We start from the raw sequence: 21,728 nt of genomic DNA, 5'->3' as shown, positions 1-21,728 counted from the left end.
GTAAGGGAGGATGAACAGTCTCTAACTAAAAACAGAGAGGGAAGGAATAACTCTTTGCTACTTTAAGAGATGTGTTGATTCTCACAGGCTTGAAAGAAGAGGGAGCAGGACCAGACTGTGAGCTTATGTGCTCAGGAGCAGTATGCCACAAACCTGTATGGGCACATGGACAATCCTCCAGACAGATTTAGGGGCATCTGCTGCTACTTGATCAGTGCAAGAAGAAAGCACAGCTCTGCCCAAGAATGACCAGCACAGGCTTCTCTCTCCATGTTCCACACATCCTCAGCTTACTTGTGAACAGTGCACAGTCCCAGTGTTTTGCAAAGGGAGAAGAAAGGGAACACATATTCCACAGGGATTTCATGGATTGTATTAATTTCCAAACCAAGCCTATTTTAATTAAGGAGAGAAGAGAAAGGGCAGGAAGAGGGAACAACACAGGCAATTTCAAAAAAATTTACAATAAAATATGCTTGCTCCCTTAAGCAATGGCCACCAGGGTCAGCCACACTACACAAATATTCCAAGCCACCGCAGAAGGGGAAGGGTATATTAAAATACAAATCAACCACACACTGCCTTTGACAAATGGACTTGAAAGAAGAACCGAAGGGGAACACACCTCACCCTCTGACCTGTGAGCAGCACTCCCCAGGCCTGGGGAAGCAGGGGCAGTGGCAGCAGCAGCACAGCCTCCCTCTGGCACAGTGCTGAATGGTATCAGGCAGGAGTCAAAGTCCAATGAAATAAAAGAAAATGCACAGCTGGGTTGATCAGGAGGGGAGCACTTCCAGGCCCCGTGTTAGTCTTGGCACACCCTTGCCAATGCAACCAAAATGGAGAACTCTTCAATTCATGCTGAGCTCACAGTAGCACGGACTTATTTTAGCAGAAGCACCTGCCCTACAGACCAGGGAGTCACTTCAAGAGGAGTAGGAATACAATTCAGCAGGATTTGTCCAAGTTTATGAAAGCAGGAGGAAGGACAGACTTCCTACAGGGAAAAAAAAGGACAGCGTGTCTGTATGGGCTCTGGGATCCTCTCCCACCACGTGGCTCCGAGTTCTCTGCTGATGACAGTCCTATGAGGAGAGAAGGGCACATCTCGTCTCTTACAGCTGGTGGAGGGTTTGTAAGAGCATGTGGCGAGCAAATGAGCAGGAGTCAAGAGCACGGTTTGGTCTGTGGAAAGAGGAGAGAGATATTTCAAATACTGAATTTAAGAACTGTTTTGTATCTGACTCTGAATGAGCAAATAAACACTATTTCCAATGCACTGGGCTTGCATGCCCAGAACCCTACAACTTTTGCCCTCAGTTTTCTCTTCTGAAACCATTCTGCCATTGCTGTCCAAATCACTGCTTCCCATTCAGAGCTTGTTGCGAAAGACTCTCTCTCCTGTTGCTGAATCCGAGTCAGGAAGGCAATAGCAAGAATTGGAACATTTATTTCCATAAGCATAAACCAATATACATGACTTATCTCTGCGGCCTAGTGTCTCATTTTGGGTAGAACGAAGTGGGTGGGGGTGGAAACCCCATTCCCTCTCTTTTGGCAATGCGACTTTCCATGAAGATTCACTGTTTAGGGCCCCAAAACACAGAAGACAACCCTGCTCACACTCAAATCTTTCCTTACCATGTCATCTGCTACCTATAACCTGATGGTGACTTTGGTCTCGGGGCTTTTTGAGTCTTTAAAAGAGGCAACATAACCTCCTGTCCCCTCTCCCCTGAGGTCAAGTAACGCCTGCCTGGCTTTGCTGAGCCACCTTACAGGGTGCCTTTCAAGCAGCCCACAGAACCTGCAGAACATCACCTGAAAGGGCCTATCTCAGAGGCTGCAATAACAAAGTCTAAATCACACAGAATAATCTGCTCCTTGAAATGAAACAATGGAAATACAATCACAGCAGGGTTAACATGGGGGTAAACGTCCCTAACATTCCCATTGCCTCCCAGTAACATATATTTCTGTTTCTACAGGCTAATTGCTGGCTAAGCATCACTGAAACATTTAACAGTCTCTATCCATCCATTAGGGAACTTCCTCCAAAAAATGTTAATCCAATGTTTTCCACTGTTCTAAGAGGGGAAATCATTAATTTTACCTCTCTCCCACCCCACCACAGCAAAATAACCTTTAACAATGAATAGCAGTGAAGCCTACTCAATTTGGCAAAGTAGGGTGAGTTGAAATAAAGAATGAAATATCTAGGAAGGAGCAAGGAGTTCACCTCTGGGTTTACAGCACAAGAACAATAGCTGCAGAGGTTGTCTGGTACAGCACTCCATGCCTGCTGCAGTTTAACAGAAGCACATCCTGGAGAAGACTTAACCCTTTTTATTCCCTCAAGAGCCATTCAATGCCCCACACTGAACACACAGTCCCAGAATTACAGCTTAAGATTTATCTTCAAAGTGGCTGGGTGAGCTATTTCAGCCCTCAGCTTTGGAAGGCCCAGCCCTGTTTGCTATGAGCAGGCTGGTTTCATCCAGGCAGACGCCCACTTTTCAAAATAGAGAACCTGAACTGCTGATGATGATCACAGCAAAGCTCCCTCAGCCTCCACTCCTAACATCAAGCCTCCTCTAACACTATAAGCCTCCTTATTTGCTGTGGAGCTAAACTGCCTGCCACTCTGTGCTACAGACTGTTGAAAGAGGCCATTGATGTGATACAATTCAAAGAGCAGCATTTAAAAAAACCAAACCACAACCAAACAAAAAACAAACAAAAACCCCAACACCTCCAGCAAGTCACAATTGGGCAGGCATACATCCACATACTTCCAGTGTTTCCACCTAAAAAATTATGGAAAAGCACATGTGGATTCACAGCACCCTCTTGTGTCCAAAAAAAACCAAAGTGAGGCCTGACAGCAGCAGAGTAAGTCTGCATCCAAAATTTTACAATTATTCAATAGAGAACATTGCCTTCATCATCAAATTGTCACAAAAGAAAGGAGGCAAATGACTATTCCCAAAGCCCCTTGCAGCAAAAGGCAGCAGAGCTCTAGCCTAGGCAGCTACAAGAACTTTACAGCTCTAGAAGCCTGAAAGAGCTAACTGCAACCCAAAAGGGGAAAAACTAGAAAACAGCACAAAAATGCTTTTTTCTCCAAGTGAAGGAATCATGACTTTGACAGAGTGGAAGTAGATTTGTTGCAGAAACAGAGCCCAGATGAGTTCTGAATACTAGTATTTTAACCAGTTAGAGGTTTAAGAATAGGACATGACTTTACTCTGACTGAATTCCAAGAAGAGACCAGGTGTGGAGGTTAATTGAGAAGCTGTGTGTTGTTTGTGGCTGGGATGGAGTTAATTTTCTTCACAGTAGCTGATATGGGGCTGTGTTTTGAATTTGTGCTGGAAACAGTGTTGCTAACACAGGGGTGTTTTAGTTACTGCTGAGCAGTGCTCCCACACTGTCGGCCTTCTCTGTTTCTCACATTACCCCCCCCAGTGAGCAGGCCAGGGGTGCACAAGAAGCTGGGAGGGTACACAGCTGGGACAGCTGACCCAACTGTCCAAAGGGATATTCCATACCACATGACAGCACACTCAGCACAAAGCAGAGGGAGGAAGATACATGTGGAGTCCTGCTTTCCTGGAGACAGCAGATGGCAAATGAATTCCTTGTTCTGCTTTGCTCACACATGCAGCTTTTGCTTTACCTATTTACCTGTCTTTATGTCAGTGCATTAGTTTTCTCACTTTTACTCTTCTGCTTCTCTTCCCCCTCTCACTGGGGGGAAGAAAGTGGCTGTGTAGGGGATAGTTGTCAGCTGGGGTTAAACCAGCTGGCTGTTTTAACTGGACTGTGTGATTCTTGAACTGTTTACATTTACCTTTTTAAGGATTTAAGAGTTGTTCTCCTTGTTCTCTTAGGGAAAGCATTTTAAGGAATGCATATATTTATATAAAACAAAGGTATATTGCTTGTATATACTACGGACTTCATTATGCTGCACAGGACATAAGTTTCCCTATAACACACCTTGAAAGACAGGGGTTTGCAAACCAAAGCTTCAGCTCCAAGAATTTCATAGCACCAGGGACACTGCAGGCTTGGCATTAGCACCACAGACAGGAAGAGAGATTTGCCTTTTACTGTGAGAGGCTCTTGGCTCTCACTCAGCTTCTACAGAAGCTTTGAGCAATCTCACACTTTCAGAAAGAGACTCTCCTCTCTTGTACTTGCAGTGAAATGCTGGCTCTGGAGTCAATGGGATTTTTGTTGATGAATGAATGAAGACCAGAATTGTACTCTTATTTTGTCACATACAGCATCATCTACAGCTGAAAAACACTTATTGGGAGAGGCCTACATTCACACATACTGGGAGAGGGGTGACAAGTGTCTTTTGTGAGCAAAATTTGTTTAGAAGGACACATCAAGTTAAAAGGCTACTCTAGGCACTGATACCTGACATGAGCAATTAGAACAGTCAAATGCCCTGAACCAAAGTCCCTTTTTCTGTATTCTCAGCTTCCAGCAATTTAAATTCTGTTTTGAGGGCTGGGTCTTGATCAACAAGCGACATCACAGGCACAGGCAGCAATGTAGGAAACAGCACAAATCCAGTGATCTGTCTGGAAACTTCACATGGCAAGTCCTGATACTTCTTGCTTAAATCTATAATGATTGGGCTGGAAGTATATTTGTTCAGTTGGTAAAGCATATGGTCATTGGCCTGTAACTGCCTAATTCTTAACCTGATCAGAACAAAGAGAAATGTTCCACAAGAAGGGCCTCCAGGTTAGCATCTGCACATGTGTAAACAAGGTATTTTGTTTTCCCCTAACTGCCCTTAGCATGGCTGCTGGTTATGGACACAAACCACTGCTACACACCAGCTTTGACAGCTTCAGTCATACCAATGTTTGGAAAAATTCTTTTCCCCCCCCATCACAAATGGCCAGCTTCCAAGCCCAGTGGAACCAAGACAGACTACCAATACTTTACTGCATTCCTACTGCCCATGTTTCATACTGACCACAAGCATCTGATGCCTCCACTTTTCATCAGCAAGAGATCCTAAGCATCTGCATATAACCCATACACCACAAAATTCAGGAAAGTTTAAGCCTCATTCTGGAACCTGTTAAAAAGCTGCTGTCACCCCACATGGCACACGGTCCATGCTGAGCCAAGCAGTCACCAAGCTCCAAAGGGATTTCAGACCTCTGCTGGTTTTGCCTAAAGTGGCATTTTTGGACTGCTTCTCCTCTTGACTGCTGAATAGTAGTATGTAATCCTTCCTCTCCTGAGGAAAGGTCTATTTGGTGGGGGTTTTTTTTCCCTCAAGTCTCATCAATGCTGAAATTCATACTGATTTAATCCAGAAGAGATATGGCCTCCATAGCCATTTAATACATTAAAGCTAAAGCTGGTGGGGGCAAGGGTTGATTCTATACCTATAGTGGAAATAACAACATTAAATACAGGCAGGCAGTGAAAGCAGCTTCTTCAATACTTATGCTCCCCATTTAGTTCCCAGAAAAATCACTAACTTTGTTGCTGTCACAGTAGGAAGTTTCATCTAGAAACAAATTCAGTCTTTGTGTTTTGCAGTGTTTTCATCTGCTGGTGTTCAGTGCCACACAGCATGACAATTCTGGTAGAGCTCTGCTGACCCTCATACTCAGAAAGATGATTTGGAAGGCACAGTTAGACCCAGTGTACTCACAGTTCACTCAAGCAGTGACCAGAAACCCAGCAGGTTTCCTTAAGCTCAAAACACCTCTTCTATGACAGGGACTAGCAGTATTTGCTTCAGAGCCACTTTGTTGCAAAGCCAACTTCCCACTATTCCTTCTTTATGATCAGATTTTTTTATTTTTTTCTTTTTATTTTTTTTTTTACTCTGAACCTCACATACTGGAGTAAACAAGATAAAAAGGAGATGCCCATTAAACTATCAATCCTCAATTTCAGAACAGATATTTAGCACACTTTATCAGAACAGCTTGTATGAAGCTATTAACTCAAACAGTTTCACTAGCTCCCATGGAGAAAACTGCATGGCAAGTACAATACTCACTTTGTGACAAAAGCAGAGAGAACCGGGGCCAGAGATTTAGGGAAATAATCCTGTTGGACCATATGGTTCAAGGTCATAAGAATACCATAGAGGCTTGGAACAGCTTTGATTTTCTCTTCACTCTGAGAAATGGACAAGAAGATGAAGTCAGAAATCAGACAATCACAATTTAATCTAAACCACTGTACTTCACAGAGGCACTGAAATTCTCTGTTGAATAGAAGTGTTCCCACACACTGTAGCAGAGAAAGCTGGTCACTAGATAAAGTGTAATGTTCCACAACACAAAGGTAGCCAATTCCATAGACTCCCAGCACTTGAAATAAAGTATCAAGAATATTCTAGTACTTATCAACTGACAGCAGTAGTAATGGGCAAAGGGAAGTGGTGAACTTGCAAGTGAAACAGCCAAATCTTCTCAGAGGCCCTGTGTCGAAGTGTTCTCCTATGGAGTTTCACCAGATTTCAATCCATAAAGAATTCAGTTGCCTTAACAGTTTTTTCTTGTATTATTCTGTTGCTCATTTTTATACCATCTCCAGCTCTTTGACAGGCTTCCTCCAGAACTTGATGCAGTGTTCCCAAAACTGGTCTCAACTGTTTACAAGATAAAGCCAATGGTCATCCCCGTGCTTACACGATAGATAAGTTATTCTTCCTCCTAATGTGACACTAACCTACATGCCCCAACTCTTACATTGTTTTTATTTCTCTGCTGCCATTTCGACAAAACCCTTCATTCTGCAGACAGGATCTAGACCTCTGTTCCTAGGTGTATGTATGACCTTGGAGTGCATGGTGCTAAGAGTATCTGTGGCTCATGTGCTTCCAGCTATGTAGGACAGAAAATGGAGTACACTCCCTCTCCACATATCAAGGATTGTGGAATTAAGCACATCACAGTCAGCTGGCTGATCCTCAAGGGCTTTATTATCAAAGTCACTTCCTGGCCTGAGAGAAGTCTCCTGGAGGCACTGTGCTTTGTGCCTCATGCATATTTGTTATTTTCCATATGGGTCAGAGGTAGGTGGCAGTCCCCAAAACAGGTATTCTGCAGAACAAAATACCACCTCAGGTTCTGTTGACCTGTCTGAGAAGCAGGAAGCACAGTGCTGGTCCAATATACAATAAACACAGGGAGAGACTACACTGACTTTTAGGAAATTAAGACCTATCCATGCATGTCAACAGCTGTCTGTGCCTCAAGCTGGGTATTACTGGAAGGACATTCATAAACCTATTTAATAGCAGTTTCCATTCTCAGCTTCCAGGTCTTGAGGTAGTGAGAAATATTAACCCTTGCAGCACAAGCAGGCAAAGGTGTTTAAGTTTGCAGACAGAACCTCTCCCCAGTCGCCTCACTCAAAGTAAAGCTATAGGTACTCTAACGCAATTCGCAGGTTTCCTCCTGATCTTCCAGCTTTTTTTGCTAAAGTTTATTCCCTGTAACTACATATTTCACATTAGCACTGGCAAAGAGACTCCAAAGCATGAAGTTGTACACTACTGATCTGGCATGAATAGTTGGATAAACATTTTTGAGCTGTGCTATCAAGAAGTGCCCTAAAGGACTAATAATAATGTCAATTAACTAATAATATTGTAGATTAGACTCCTGGACATGGCTTTTTATAGAGACCATAGTCCAGCAGCAGCACTGTTGCCTTACCTGACCCCCCCTACCTTACGAGGATGACTGAGAATGCAGAGCACACAAAGCAGAAGATGTACAGAGAGGTGACATGTCCTTCATCCTAATGCAACCTTGCAATTTGCAGTTTCTGCTGGACCTGCAGACTTCCATTGTCCCTGGGCATCAGGCATGCACAGGCACCCAGCTGCTTCCATGGCAACATAATTACCCAAAACCCAGCCGGTCTGGTCTTCAACAGCCTAAACAGACCATAACTTAACTCTTTCCTGCTTCCTCACCTTAAGTAGTCCCATGTGGATTAAGAGATTTGTGATGAATGCATCTGAATTAAATGTGGCAGAAGTGAAGGCTTTTTTCATCAAGGCATCTAAAAAGAAATAAGCACATTATATTAAGAAATACAGAAAAAGGACATTTATGGATTTTAAGATTAAAGATTGATCATACAGAAACTCAGAGAATGTTGGCTGTTAAAGGCATTTTGGGACATAACACTTGTTAAGATTTCAGTTGTCTCTGTAGGGACTAGGTATAATCTCTGAAACAATGACAGATAAAAACCCCCCAGTCCTTAAGTAAAGCAAGAAAAACTCAAACTAAATGCCTAGAATCGTTTGGAAATTCCTGCTTCCAAGCAAGAACACGAAGGGATAACTATTTAGTCCACACACTAATCAAACCTAACCCAAATTACAGCTCCACAATATACTGTGAGGAACAGTCCCTTGTCTGAACATCAGTTTCAGTGTCTTGGCTCATGCTGGAAATCATAGAATCATAGAATCGATTGGGTTGGAAAAGACCTCCGAGATCATCAAGTCCAACCCTTGGTCCAATTCCAGTCCATTTACTAGATCATGGCACTCAGTGCCACATCCAATCTGCGTTTAAAAATCTCCAGGGATGGTGAATCCACCACCTCTCTGGGCAGCCCATTCCAATGCCTGAAATCTCTGCTTCCTGAAGAAATTAAAGATGTTTGACTGACAAAAAGAGACATCAACTAGGAGGTCTCTCTTTACTCTCTTGTAATACTACACTGGGGAGGCTCGTTCCTGCAAAATGTTTTTTTAAATAAAGAGCCTTGAAAAAGTAACTGACCTTTGAACACAGAACTACTGGCTATTGACAGCCTGGCATCAAGGAGATGCCGGAAGGGCAGCAAAGGCCCACTACAACTGCAGCTATAACAGACAATCATTGCCAAGCTTTTGCAGCACAGGATATATTAAGTTCAGGATCAATCTCTGCTTTCACTCCACACAACAGCATGGCACAGCTCAGTACTTTGTTATCTGCCAGGGAAAAAAAGGCCCAGTGGCTCAGCCCACAGGGCAGTGGTGTCTTTGGCACTGGAGCAGGTCACACCACAAAGTGAGGAAAGGCACAGTCACCTGTTGTTTCATGCACTGCTGTTTTCACTGGGGCTTCATCTTTGAAGACTGATGATATCCTTAGGAGAGTTGCAACTACTTTCTCTACATCAGATGTATCTGTCTGAAAGAGAAAAAAAAAAAAATCAGTTCACTGGTCACCAGCCACAGAACATGGGTCTCTGCTAGGGCTGTGGCAAGAATTACAGCCTTCAGCTGACTGACATCAGCTTTGCCTTGGCCATAACACCAAGCAAAAGCAACACAAACAAGATTACTCTATGCAGAAGCTCTGATGCCAGTATAAGCATTAACTGCATCACCTGCTTCCATAAAGTTACGGGGGGGATCACTAGAGAGAAGAGGTAAAGCTAGGTCTCAAAAGAAAGTTATCACCTCTGGGGATTAAATAACCCTGAGAGAAAAATCAAGCACAGATGACCATCTGACCTACCTGCTGAGCTATCAGCACAGAGCACTTTGGTCCTAGTCGCAGCAGCTTCTCTGGTGATGGGAAAGCAAGGAATGTGGCAACATCCACAGGAGGAGATGGCACTGGAGTTGAAGCCTGAAACAGACAGAATCCATCTCAAGTTCATTCTTGGAAGTAAATACATTGGTTCAGCAAAAGCACATGGGACAGGTCAGGACACAGCTACATCTGTTCTGTTTGAAAATTGTTTAAGGCTCATGTGAGCCCAGAGTTGGAATAGCCAGATTATGCTGGCACAACTGCATGGCACTGCATGTATGAGGTTCCCACCACTTTCTGAATGTGGGAAGACTTTCTACCTGTGTTTTTACAACCACTACTCAGCCTTTCCCTCCATGCATGTGTACACATGCACACTTTTTCAATACTTTCAACACTTTCACACCTTTTTACATTTTTCAAGTAATACATTTTCTTTATTTCCTGAATGTTCTCCCTGTAACAACAGTACCAGCCCCGGCAGGAATGTGAATACCTGTCAGTACTTCAAGTTCAGACTCACTCCAGGTCTCATTTCCTCCTTTACTCTCTTCCAGCTGATGAAACAGGAATCCATCTGGAAGTAAGCTTACCTGTGAATCAATTATCTTCTTAGGCGTCAGTGACTCCTGTTCTTCCTCTCCTCTCTCCTTCAGCTGTTGCTGTTCCTCCTCCTCTTCCTCCTCTTCATCTTCCTCCTCCTCCTCTTCATCCTCCTCCTCCTCCCCTTCATCATCACTAAGGTTTGAGTGTTACACGTTAATTACAACACTTGCAGTTCCTGTATACTGGTACTTAATAACATTTTTTCAAGAACAAAAGAGCAGCCTCTCCTCAAGCTTTACTGCAAGAAGCATATCTCACCTAAAACAGACCAAGAGGACACTAAGGCTTCAGTCACCCAGTTGACGACAGCAAGAAAAGACTGAGGAACACAATCAACAGCTAACACTATGGTAAGTCCATGAATGAAAACAAGACACAAGGTATATCCTGCTTATAGAATCCCTTGGCCGTGCTCCATACTCACACCAACATCCATCAGCAATGATAGAGTTTGTATTTTAAAATGAGATAGGTGAATGGAAGTGTTGATGAAAAGTGTCAGAAGATTTCTGATTTAAACTCTGGTACTCTGCATACCTCAAAGATCCCAGCACAGCTGCCATATTGAAGCCTTCAAGGATCTCATGGAGTTGCTCACATACCTCTTCTCCCAGACAGTTACCTAGATTGATAGAGGAAAAGGAGTAGACTTAACAGATGTACACAGGTTCTACAGGATTTAGCTGTGTATTGTGTATCTCTTGTTTCTGAAATCAAACAGTTATAGGCATTTCTGCAAACCACCTTAGAGACAACACAGACTGCAGCTATCAGACAGAATCTAACAGCTGTTAAACAAATTTCAGCAGCATTACACAATGGTTAGAGACAAAACCCCCTAATTTTTCAGTGTGTTTAAGAGACTTCCTGTTAGTTCTATAAATGGCTCTTGTTCTCAGCAATTCTGAGACAAGGACAAACACCACAGCAGCAGTGAAGTGCAGTGACCCAAGGTATGAACAGCAAAAGTCAACAGTAGTCAAAGTTTTCACAGAGGTTTTTGTTTGCAACTATGAAGTATCTGAGATAGCACTGAATAATTAAAGAATTTTACTGAAAACAGGTATAGATATCAGTTTAAACTTTCCACCTTATGAAGTGTACCAAAAATGCCTAACAATTAACTGAGTTCATGGTTTAAGAAAACTTTCAGGATCAAACTGTTTCAGGTCCCAGGGTCATGCAAGTTCAGCTACTTCGAGCACTGTTTTTCAAATGCTGACTGCAAGACTAGAATATGTGATTCTGTCAACATTCTTCCTAATGGTTTCTCATTGGAATCAAATGAGAGATATTTTGATCTAGCAAGCTTACTTACCATTGAGATCCAACTTCTCCAACTCTGCCTTATCTTCAATAGCTTCAGCAACAGTCAGAGCAGCATCTCGTTTGATTTCACAGAAAGACAAATTCAGTTCCTAAGAAGCAGAAGAATGTATGTTTGCAGAATTCCTATTAACATCCATCATCCCCAAAAACCTCATGTGCTCACAAGTGTCCTGAAAAGACTCCTCTGAAAAGGCTCTCAGGAAAAGATGTGGTTTTAATTGAAAATAAAACCTGACACATACTCCTACCTCATACCTGAAAGGAGAATTTTGAAACATGCTGGTGTTAAAAGCAGGACTACTGAAGGTAGCCATTTTAAAATGCCTAGAGATCACTGCTCATCTAAAAGGTAGCAGACATTTCAGTCCTTAGCAATCAGCTGATTGGAGATCTTCACTTACCAAGGGTCACAAGAGCACTCCAGAACTCACTCTCCAGTAAGTCTAACTGAAGAAAGATAGCTACTGTACCAAATAGACTGCACATTTGCTTTGACAGTTTGGTTGCAAGTTAAGGCCCTCCAAAGACAAGCCATGAGTGGTACTACTTCTGATAAACACAGCCAACAGAGAAACCATGTGGACAGACTAGTAAGGGTAAAGTTATTCAACAGCTAGATACCATCCCTCACCATTCCACATTATGCTCAATCCTTACTCAAGAAAGGATTTAATAATAACAGCATAAGGGAAGCAGTCCTTGAACAGAATGAATCAGCTGTGATTGCTTCATGCAACCCTCCTTTAACCCTTTCTGCTCTGGAAAAAAGGGTTTAACTTCTGGCTGTTCATCTCAATATCTCCGTTACTTAAGTTTTCCTGGGAGATTCAGATACAAATTCCAGTAGAACAAGTAGAAGTCCAAGCAAGGGATCTCATACCACAAAACACTTACTTCTTTCTGTACCAGTTCATACACACAAATAGATTTTAGAACTCAGATGAATTTTTGTCTTTGACTACTAGACTAGAAATTATTTGTTCAGCATCTATCTCAGTGCAGTTATAACTCATGGCAGGTGTTTCCAGAGATCCTAGTTTACTTACATTGACTTGACTTCAGCCTGTCTAGAATATTGTCAGATTCAAGTCCTGTGCAAATACTGATGTAGGAGGCTGTGGTATTGCTGAAAAACTAAAAATACTTGGACCTTTGATAGACACCCTAACAAAGAAAAAGCATTAGCTGTATGAACTATGAAATGCTGAGCAGACTACAAGCTGTTCATGAAGACAGACATGTCAGTCCCCACTCATGATGTTCTGAGAAGTTCTAAAAGCAGATACTTCTATTATCAGATTTTTTGAAGAGCACTTGCTGAATTGAACCAATACTTCAAAAACATCAAGTGGAGACTAAACAGATCACTGGTACATCTCCATGCAGAATAGTCCTAGCTGAATGTGGTGATGCCACTGATCTCCAACACAGCTTATTGTTTTTCAGTTGTGCACACAGAGCCTGCACTGAAGTGAATCCCACTTTAAAGTAATCAGTAGTGGCAGGAGAATGGACAGGAAAAAAAACCAAAACAAAACATAAAATGCTGAATTTTCCATTTCTCAAAAAGAGCTGGACAGCAAGAGCACAATACCTTTAATTTGTGAAGCCCTTCTTTAACAGCATCAGCAATAGCAACAGCACCCTTTGAACGCACCAGACAGTCTCCAAAGTTGATCACTTCAATCTGCCGAAGCGCCTTCAGAGTCTGCAGAGCAGAACAGCACAAATTTGAAATACACATGCAAGTAAATGAATGACCTACCACTTCTAGAATGTCATCTTTCCCATCACAGCATGACATGTGGTTCCACTGACCCAAAGGTGCCAATGCTAACTAGACTTACTCAAAGCAACCATTTAAAACAACTCACCTCTGCCATGGCCACAGCTCCTTTCTCTGTGAAGGTGTTGTCATTCAAGTTTATAACCTTAAGCAGTGGGTTGATAGCAAAGGCCTGCGCCAGTGCTGTTATGCCAGGATGGTTAATTCCATTCTGAGGCATATGGACCTCTTCTAGAGTCCCAATGATCTGGGAAAGGATGCAGATAAACCTGTTAGAAAACATACTTCGACTCAAGAGTATACTGCTCTACTCTAGGATTTGCTTAAAATTGCTTGAGTTTCAAAACTTCATCAGTTCTTCCACAGAGAATTACTCACCAGCAACAATGGCACAAATCTAAGTAAAATTAACAGCTCATGGCAAGAGTCAGATTAACACAAAGCCCTGATTCAAAGAGCCACAAGTATCATCCTCCTACTGTGCCTACTCTAGATAACTTAAAACGGGTTCTTCACCTGCGGTTCAACAGCACTGAAACAGACCAGACACCATCACTGGATATGGTATTTTTCTAATTAAGATCTACATTTTGCCCTGATTGCAGAAGCAAACATGTAAGAAAGTTAGTATGAGCATTTTTTATGGACTAAACAGCATGTCACAAAACATGGTAATTGATCCCATTTTGGTAGTGCCATTCAGCCTTAATCCTCCATTAATCACTTTGTTATGCACCTCTCAAGTATTTAAGAAGTCCTATTTCTTAGTCAAAAATCACATCCAGACAGTTCTTTAGGAAAAAAAAAGTCAACCCGTAAGCTGCAGCATCATTATTAATATACCTGACAATACGCATTATAATTCTGAAGTCACTTCTAGCAACAATCGAGGGAAGAAAACGGAATTAGGTGGCCCCAACCACAGTGAATTCTCTTCCTCCAACAAAAGTGAAAGTGGGACAGTGACAGCTAGAGAAAGCTAGGCAGCACCTTGAGCCCCAACCAGATGATCCTAGCAAAAACACTGGATTGCTTTTACCAGATGATTGAACAACTAGGTAAAGTAGCACACAAGAGGTCAGCTGGTACACCTACCCCAGTGCCACATAACATCCACCAGCACAGGAGGAGGAAAAGGCATAGGACTACTATTAAATTACTCAGAAGATGACCATTTCTTCCTCAAGTAACTACTTTACACAGCCACTAGTTATGTGTAAAGGTCATAACTAGCGTTTTGAAATTCAGGTCACAATCAATTCTAATTCCACCGATTGAAGACACCAGTTTCAGCAGCAACATCGCAACTTTAGTGAACCAATCACCAGCTCCTGCCTCCAAGCTGAGGCAACCTCTGTGTGCATTATCTTTAGCACTAGCACTGAATCACACCCTGCTCCAACTTGCTGTCAAGAAGATCTGGTTTGGTACTTACCCCAAACGCCTCAGCCAGGGCAGTGGCACCATCATTCTCCAGACGATTTCTGCCAGCCACAAATATTTTCAAAGCAAGAGGCTTGCCCTGAGCACTTGATTTCCTGTGACACTCCTTCAGAGCGGCTGCCAATATCTAAAGATAAAACAAGCAGTTAATACTACCTCAGCATCTCATTCTAAAGGAATCCAACTGTGTTCTGTAGATCCACCTCAAGAAATACTTTGGTCATCGCTGAAATGTACCTGCTTCTACAGCAGGGTGTACAATAAAGCTGTCTGTACCTACAACACTTGTACACTTGTCTTAGGCAAGAATTGATAATTTTGCAACACCAAGTCATTAACAACATTTGGTTCCTAAAAATGCAAACACATAGGCTCCTAGTGATAACAGTCCTGGTTTTCTGTTTCATCCAACAGGCAGTCCTTCAGTACTAGGCTTGACAATATTGTTCACTCAAATCCAAGGCTATTAGCTCTATTGACATGGAATCTAGTGTTTAGGATAGAACTGTTTTCCTATCTTGGAAAAATGGATAAGATTTCTATACTTAATTCTGAAATTTATTCATGAAAACATGTATGGGAGTGGGATCTTGAGACTGGCAAAATGGGTCAACAAGAATATCATTAAGTTTAAAGGGAAATGTGCAGTCCTGCACATGGAGAGAAACAACCTCATGTACTGGGTTGACCTCATAAGCTGGGAGTCAGAGGGGCAACGATAGCCTGGCAGAGAAGAACCTGGGGGTCCTAATGGGTAGGAAGTTGACTATGAGCAGGCAATATGCACTTGAAGCAAAGGAAGTTTACTGGGTTGCCTTGGGAAAAGCACTGACACCAGGTCAGTGATCCTTCTCTACTCAGCCCCGTGAAATGCATGCAAGTACCAAGTCCAATTACAGGCTCCTACATGGACATAGTGGGGTGAGTCCAGCAAAGGGTCCCAGGGTTGATTAAAAAATTGGAGAATTTTACTCACTAGGAGAGACCTGACAGCTGGGATTATTAAGGCTGGAGAAGAAAAAGGTTCTGGGGGGAGATACTATCCTTGTGTAAAAACAGCTAGAACAACAGGATGAGGGGAGGTGGTGGTGTAAAGAAGGCACAGCCAGACACAAAGGCAAACAAACTAATGCACAGAAAATACCATTTAAACACAAACTCCCTTTTTTACTGTGAAGATTATTAAACACTGGGATAGACTATTCATACAGCTTGTGAAGTCTATATTCAAAACCTGACTAGACACAAGCCTGAAGAACCTGGTCTAGTTGCCCTGAGCAGGGGAGTTGACAGTCACCAAAGATAGCTTCCAACCTCAACCATCCCATGTAGGGTAGTCTGAAGTCAAATCCTGGCTCTGACCTCATTCCCAAAGAGGAGACAACCCTTACCTTGCCACCACCAATGCCCATGCCACAGTTATTGAGCTTGAGTTCCTGCAGAGTGTAGCATGCAGGGCTCTTCAGCAGAGCCTCAAAGCCACGTACACCATCTGGCCCAAAGGCATTGTCACTCAGGTCCAGCTCCACCAGCTGGGCTCCAGCAGTGATGAGTGCATCACCCAAAGAGATCTGTAAGGAAACAGATGGCAGTGGGTGGGAGGGAATGGATTAACTTCTAGTGACAGCATCACTGCAGTGGCTAGGCATTACAGAGTTGCTGCAAAAAAATTTCCACTTTGAAGACATTCTGCAAAGCTGCATGGGGAAATAAAACTTTACAGCTAAATCCAGAGAAGCTGTGCAAATTAAGCTAAAAATAACCACAAGGTAGTGACCCAGACATTATCCCACCCCTTTAGGTCAAATACACACTTTTTAAAGGGGGTTTCTCCCTCTACACTGCTGAAAGAAATATTGGTTTTATCCTGTTGAGTTTATCATGTTTTTTCTTCACGGGACTCAAGGAGGCAGGGAGCTCTGTAATGGTCTTGGAAGACATAGTCATAAGATCTATTTAGAAAGCTTAGCTCTCATTCTATCTATTGGATCACAAAGATGTTTCCCCCAGTGACAAACTCCTTTGCTAGCATGGATTTGCATTTATTCTTTAATCAACTCTTCTCCACCTCATACAGGAGGAGCAAAAGAGATGCGCTCACCTGTTCCAAGATATTTAGTGTTAACAGTGTAGAGAAGGATCAGCTCTGTACCAAAAAAAAAAAAAAAAAAACACCAAAACCATACTCCCACAAAAAGCATGACAGGTGAGAAAAGAGGCTGCATTAGTCAGAGGTCTCAGATCTAGTTTTTACTTACCAAAGCAGGGGGGATCTCAGACCTTAGCCTCCCTGTAAACATGTCACTCCAATGACACCTCTAAAATAAGAAATATACAAATAGAAACCACTGAAATATCTAGGTCAACACACTTGTAATAAAGATTTACATGTACAAGCTGCATTACATCACTGTGGACAGTTTAAGGCTGTTTCCCTTCCCTGGGGTTATCAGTTGATTGTCATTTGACCACTAAAGGGCTGCAAGAACTAGTGTTACATTCACTTCACTTGCAAGGACATAAAGGCACTGAAATGCACACTGGAAATAACACAATACAAGAATTCTTCCTTATATTCAACCTGGAATTCTTTTCTGCTGAGAAAATTACCACAGAAAAAAGCAACAGGAAACTGAAGGATACATCAGGAATGCAGATTTTACTGAGGTATGGAGCTCAACAATCTGAACTTGTCTGAAAAGCCACACTTGGGTGATTAATGTGTATCAATGTTTCACAACACTCTCCTTCGAAGGAGAGTGTCTCTAGCAGCACAGCACCTCCTTAATATCAGGTTAGAGCAACAGTAGGGAAACATAACTTGGGCACAAATAAACCTCCTGTTGCATTTCCTTCATTATTTCCTCCCTAGTCATTCTCTGAAGACTCATTCTCCAGAAGATCTGACCCAGTTTTTCCATTAGAACTTAACGTTTTGTTGCCGTGGTTCTTTGTTTACAGATGCTGCCTCCGCAGAGAGGCTCTTCCTCACACAGCTTCCCGGCCTTAATATTGGAAGCCGCCTAAACAGGAAGGTAAGAGCGCAGAAAGTGTTCCCACTATCCCCAAGTCATGCTGTATTTTCATATGGTTGTTCTTCCTACTGGAAGAGCCACCATGCAAGCTTCAGGACAAACTCAAGGCAGGCTTCTGCAGGAACAGCCTAAAGAGGCTGTCAGTATTTCTGCATTACTTGTTTCCCTTGACTACTCCTGACTTTAGGATCTCACCTTGAGCTCACATTTCTTCTCCAAGGCTTTGGCAATGACCTTTGCTGCCTCCACACCCACTGTGTTGCCTTCCAGGCGCAAGGCTTCCAGGCCATCAAATTCCACAATTTGCTTGATCACTTCTTCAGCTGTAAAAGCAAATAATCTAGTTGGCCTTTTAACCATCATCTTGGGTACTACAGTAACTGATCCAGCAATACTTGCTCAACGCTACCTTTAGCAAAAACAGCTGAACAACACTATGTGAAAGAACCCTGAAACAACAATAGGAACAGAGCTAAAATGTCAGGTCACTAGAGAAAACATCCCATGCCCTACCCTGCCTTCTCATAATTTGCTTCTAGTTCTATTCTGATAACCATCCTCCTATTTGCAAAAGTAACTATCCTTACTCCTAAATAAAATTCCTCTGCCATTCAGCACATGGTTTAGTAGCTAGAGTGCACGTGTCTACAAAGGTGCAAGGACTAAGTTAAAAGCTGATGGGAATTAGTGCCACTTCATCAGGAAAAAGTTCCCAGTGACTGGCAAAACTTCAGCAGATGTCTGTTTAGCAAACATGTCAGGGTGGAATGATTTAACTCTAGAGCAATCCTATGCAAGGCAAAGGAGCAGGCTGCAGAGTCTCCCCTGTCAGTGGGCACTTGTTATCATTCCCAAGCTCCAAAGTGTCTCCCCCTAGTTCAGTGCCTTTGCTTTACTAAAGTGACCTATAAAAAAAGCATCACCTTTGGAATTAGTTAAAAAAAAAAAAAAGTAAGCACTACAGTAAATAACATCTCTGAAAAGCATACTGTTTTTCTTGGAGTGGTAGAAATGTTGATTAAGAATATATACATTTTCTCCAGATATCTACTACATTAGCAGCCACTGTAAGACTCTTATTACAAAATACGCATACACCAACAAGAGAGAGATTCCTGAAAAAAGCCCAACAAGATAAGAGGCTAACAAATAAGTCAGAATTTGGAAAGAAAATTAACTATTGCAACAGACTAATGTATCAGCCCATTCTTCTGTGCAGGTCTCGTTCCAAAATCTGCGATCCACTTGTTTAACTGTTTTTAAAAAGAACGCTGACTTCTAAAGCACAGCAACTGTCAAAAGTACTTAGGGAGAACACCAGAAATACAAGAATTACAAACCAGGGATTCAAACCCCAGTCCCGGCAGCTGCAGCACTGCCAGGGTACCAGGTCAAAGCAGGATACCAGAAGGGAAGGAAATGTCTCTGTCAGAAGCAGCTGCACGACCCTTGCATCTATAGCTTGTCCATGCAGGATTAGTGGGAAGTTTACCACAAAATTTTACAACTTCAGGGAGACACCTCCCAAACACAAGAGTATTTTCTCTTACCATCTTCAGCTGTGTTCAGTTTAAGGCTCTGGCCTTTGAAGCTCAACTGTCCACCACCCACTTTGGTTTTGGCAAGTGACTCCGCAAGCTTAGTGATGTCTTCTGATGCCATTTTCCTGCTTTTTCCAGAAGTTAAGAGCTGTCAATGAAAAGAATTCATCATAAAAACCCCTTAAACTACAATACCTAATCTGTGTGATTAACCATGTTTATTTGAACACTAATGTGCTTTTTGTTACTGAGCTATCTGAGTTTTTAGTGTCATTAGTACCTTCCCCAGAGCTCACCTGGGATAGCTAGGCTAGATTAATATTCTAAAGCCAACGAGTCAGATGGTGCCAATTCTTTCAGCACTGATAAGACTTGGGTTTTGATGGAGTTGTTACACTTCAAAAATAAGCAGTATGTAAAACTATGGATTAAGGCCACATTAAGACATTACTCTTCGTGCAACACCAAAAATTACAATGTAATATTCCTCTCTCCTCAAACCACAACATTTAATATGTGCTGCACTTCCCCCTGCTCTCCAAAGCAAGCTAGAATGAACACAACTGTTCTTCTTTTTCAGTGATATCCCCAGTAGTGCCGTTGTCAGCACAGTTCCAGAACCACTGAGTTGCTGAAAACATTGTGTGTGCTGCATACAAAACTGTCTGAGGCTTCCGGGTTCTCTTTCCTTTCAGATGTCCCACACAAATTTCATCACACATTAAACAGGATGATCTTACACTCACAATAACTTAGCTAACATTTTGCTTTGAGGCATAAGTTTGAAGCTAGCCATGCCTAGTACCATCTGCATAGCATTATTTAATGAATATTAATCACTGTGTGAAGGAACTGGCCTCCATCCACTCAGCAGGATAAACAGACTATGTTTCCTCCGCTGGGATAAAAGACTACACACATCTAATGCTTAGAAGCCACATACTTAAACAGACTTCAGATGTGAAAAGGGATCAACTTTCATTCCTACAACAGAAAATCATTCCCTTCCATTCTTGTCTGACTTAGAAGTGACCCTGCACCCTTGTAGCTCTTTGAGCTCAACAGCATTGGCTTTAAACAAACCCCTAAACAAAAGCTGTATATACAAACTTTCCTCCTGATACCCAGCTGTGAAGCCTCCAGCTTCCCCAGAGTATGGCTTTTCTTCAGGGGTGATTAATTTTAATATTGCTTTTGGACATGGGGACAGCAGAGGAAATCTCACATAACTTACTCCACTCCTAACAGGCCACACAGACACCAGACTGGTGGACACCTCCCAGCCTCTGCCAATCCAAGGTTAAGAAAGAAGAAAAACAGGACATCCTCCAATCCTTGAAGGTTTTCCCAGACAGGAACAGAAGTTAGGATCTAAAGAAGTCAGTCTGTTCTCCTAGTTCTTTATTTACTTGACTTTAAAAATCAGTTCTGTTCTACTGTGATGTTCTTCTCTGCAGGTGCACTCACTCCCTTGGCTTCTCCTTCCTTTAAGTCTCCCTTTATTTTCTTCACCTTACACACAGACTACTTCCTAATCTCAACATACAAATCCAGCATCACATCCTGAAGCATATTTTATTGCAAACGTCAGCCACACCCAACCACCAACCTACCAGAGGTCTCTTCTCTGCTACTTCTTCTACAGGGAAAGCTTTGAAAAAAAAATAAGATTGAGGAGTTAGTCTGTTTGGCAATTAAACCAAGACCTAGAAGTACCTGAAGACAGGTTTCCTCACTACTTAAAGACTGTGTGAAGAAAGTGGATGTTTCCCGATGGTCAATAAGTGAGTTCAGACGAATGTTGTAGCGGCAACACTTTGTCCACCCCAGCAGACAACACACTGGGCACCTGCCGTGCTGTCCTGAGGAGGAGCCCGCTCTGCTCGCCCAGCAGCGGGGAGCCCGGCAGGGCGGGGGTGACAGCCCCGAGGTTCCTCCCAGCCAGCCCCCGGGGGTGGCGGGGGCTCCTTTCTTCCCCCGCGGGCACAGCCGAGCTCCGGCCACGCCGCCGCCCGTGACCGCCCTGCCCCACCCCACGGGGCCCGGGCCGCGCGCGTCACCCCCACCCACGAGGGGGGAACCCGCGTGCGCGTGGGCGGGGCGCGCCCGGGAGCGCCCCCCGCAGGCGGAGCCGGGGGGGCGCGTCAGCCCGCGGGATGGGACCGCCTCGCCTCACACACGGCCCCCACGCACGGCCCCCTCTCCCGGCCGATAACGGCGGCCGCCGTCTCGCCGCCCGTCCTCTGCCCTGCCCTCACCTGCCCTCCGCGTCGCGCGGGTCCCGCCGCCGGGTGCCGGGGACGCGCCGGAGCCTCGCGCCGCCGCCGCCGGGGCCGCTGGGTGAGGGGCGGGCGGGGGAGGCGGAGGATTTGAACGCCGGCAGTTCTGCTCCCCGCGCCGAGATTGGCTGCTGCGCCCTGACGTCACGGGGCGCGCCCCT

The 21,728-nt window shown here is 43.4% G+C and overlaps 1 protein-coding gene across 2 annotated transcripts; it reads right to left on the bottom strand.

Annotated features, from left to right (window-relative positions):
• Nucleotides 1-350: 350 nt before the first annotated feature.
• Nucleotides 351-21,632, bottom strand: RANGAP1 (Ran GTPase activating protein 1). 2 transcript variants are annotated; one of them, XM_032688787.1, is made up of 17 exons: nt 21,547-21,632; nt 20,902-20,939; nt 19,298-19,436; nt 17,943-18,070; nt 16,971-17,030; nt 16,104-16,283; nt 14,705-14,839; nt 13,358-13,516; nt 13,078-13,191; nt 11,473-11,572; nt 10,692-10,776; nt 10,142-10,286; nt 9,531-9,644; nt 9,098-9,200; nt 7,982-8,070; nt 6,050-6,171; nt 351-1,185 (listed from the first exon to the last, which is right to left on the bottom strand). In XM_032688787.1, the coding sequence occupies exons 3-17, from the start codon at nt 19,407-19,409 to the stop codon at nt 1,116-1,118; spliced, it is 1,716 nt and encodes a 571-aa protein (XP_032544678.1). In that variant the 5' UTR covers nt 19,410-19,436; nt 20,902-20,939; nt 21,547-21,632; the 3' UTR covers nt 351-1,115. The 2 variants fall into 2 exon arrangements, with proteins under 2 accessions (XP_032544678.1, XP_032544679.1); XM_032688788.1 differs by lacking the exon at nt 21,547-21,632 and adding an exon at nt 21,025-21,300.
• Nucleotides 21,633-21,728: the final 96 nt, after the last annotated feature.

The sequence above is a fragment of the Chiroxiphia lanceolata genome, chromosome 5 (genome assembly GCF_009829145.1).
Source record: "Chiroxiphia lanceolata isolate bChiLan1 chromosome 5, bChiLan1.pri, whole genome shotgun sequence".
Taxonomy (NCBI): Eukaryota; Metazoa; Chordata; class Aves; order Passeriformes; family Pipridae; genus Chiroxiphia; species Chiroxiphia lanceolata.
Note: the sequence above shows the minus strand (reverse complement) of the source record. Positions and strands in the feature narration are given on the sequence as shown.

What these genes read in the sequence shown, in the direction of transcription:
- RANGAP1 (XM_032688787.1), bottom strand. Translation starts at nt 19,409, where the DNA reads ATGGCATCAGAAGACATCACTAAGCTTGCGGAGTCACTTGCCAAAACC. An exon ending in AGAAGAAATGTGAGCTCAAG is followed by an intron (nt 17,031 to 17,942) that starts GTGAGATCCTAA and finishes TTCTTATTTTAG; the next exon opens with AGGTGTCATTGGAGTGACAT. An exon ending in CTGTGCTGATAGCTCAGCAG is followed by an intron (nt 9,201 to 9,530) that starts GTAGGTCAGATG and finishes TTTCTCTTTCAG; the next exon opens with ACAGATACATCTGATGTAGA.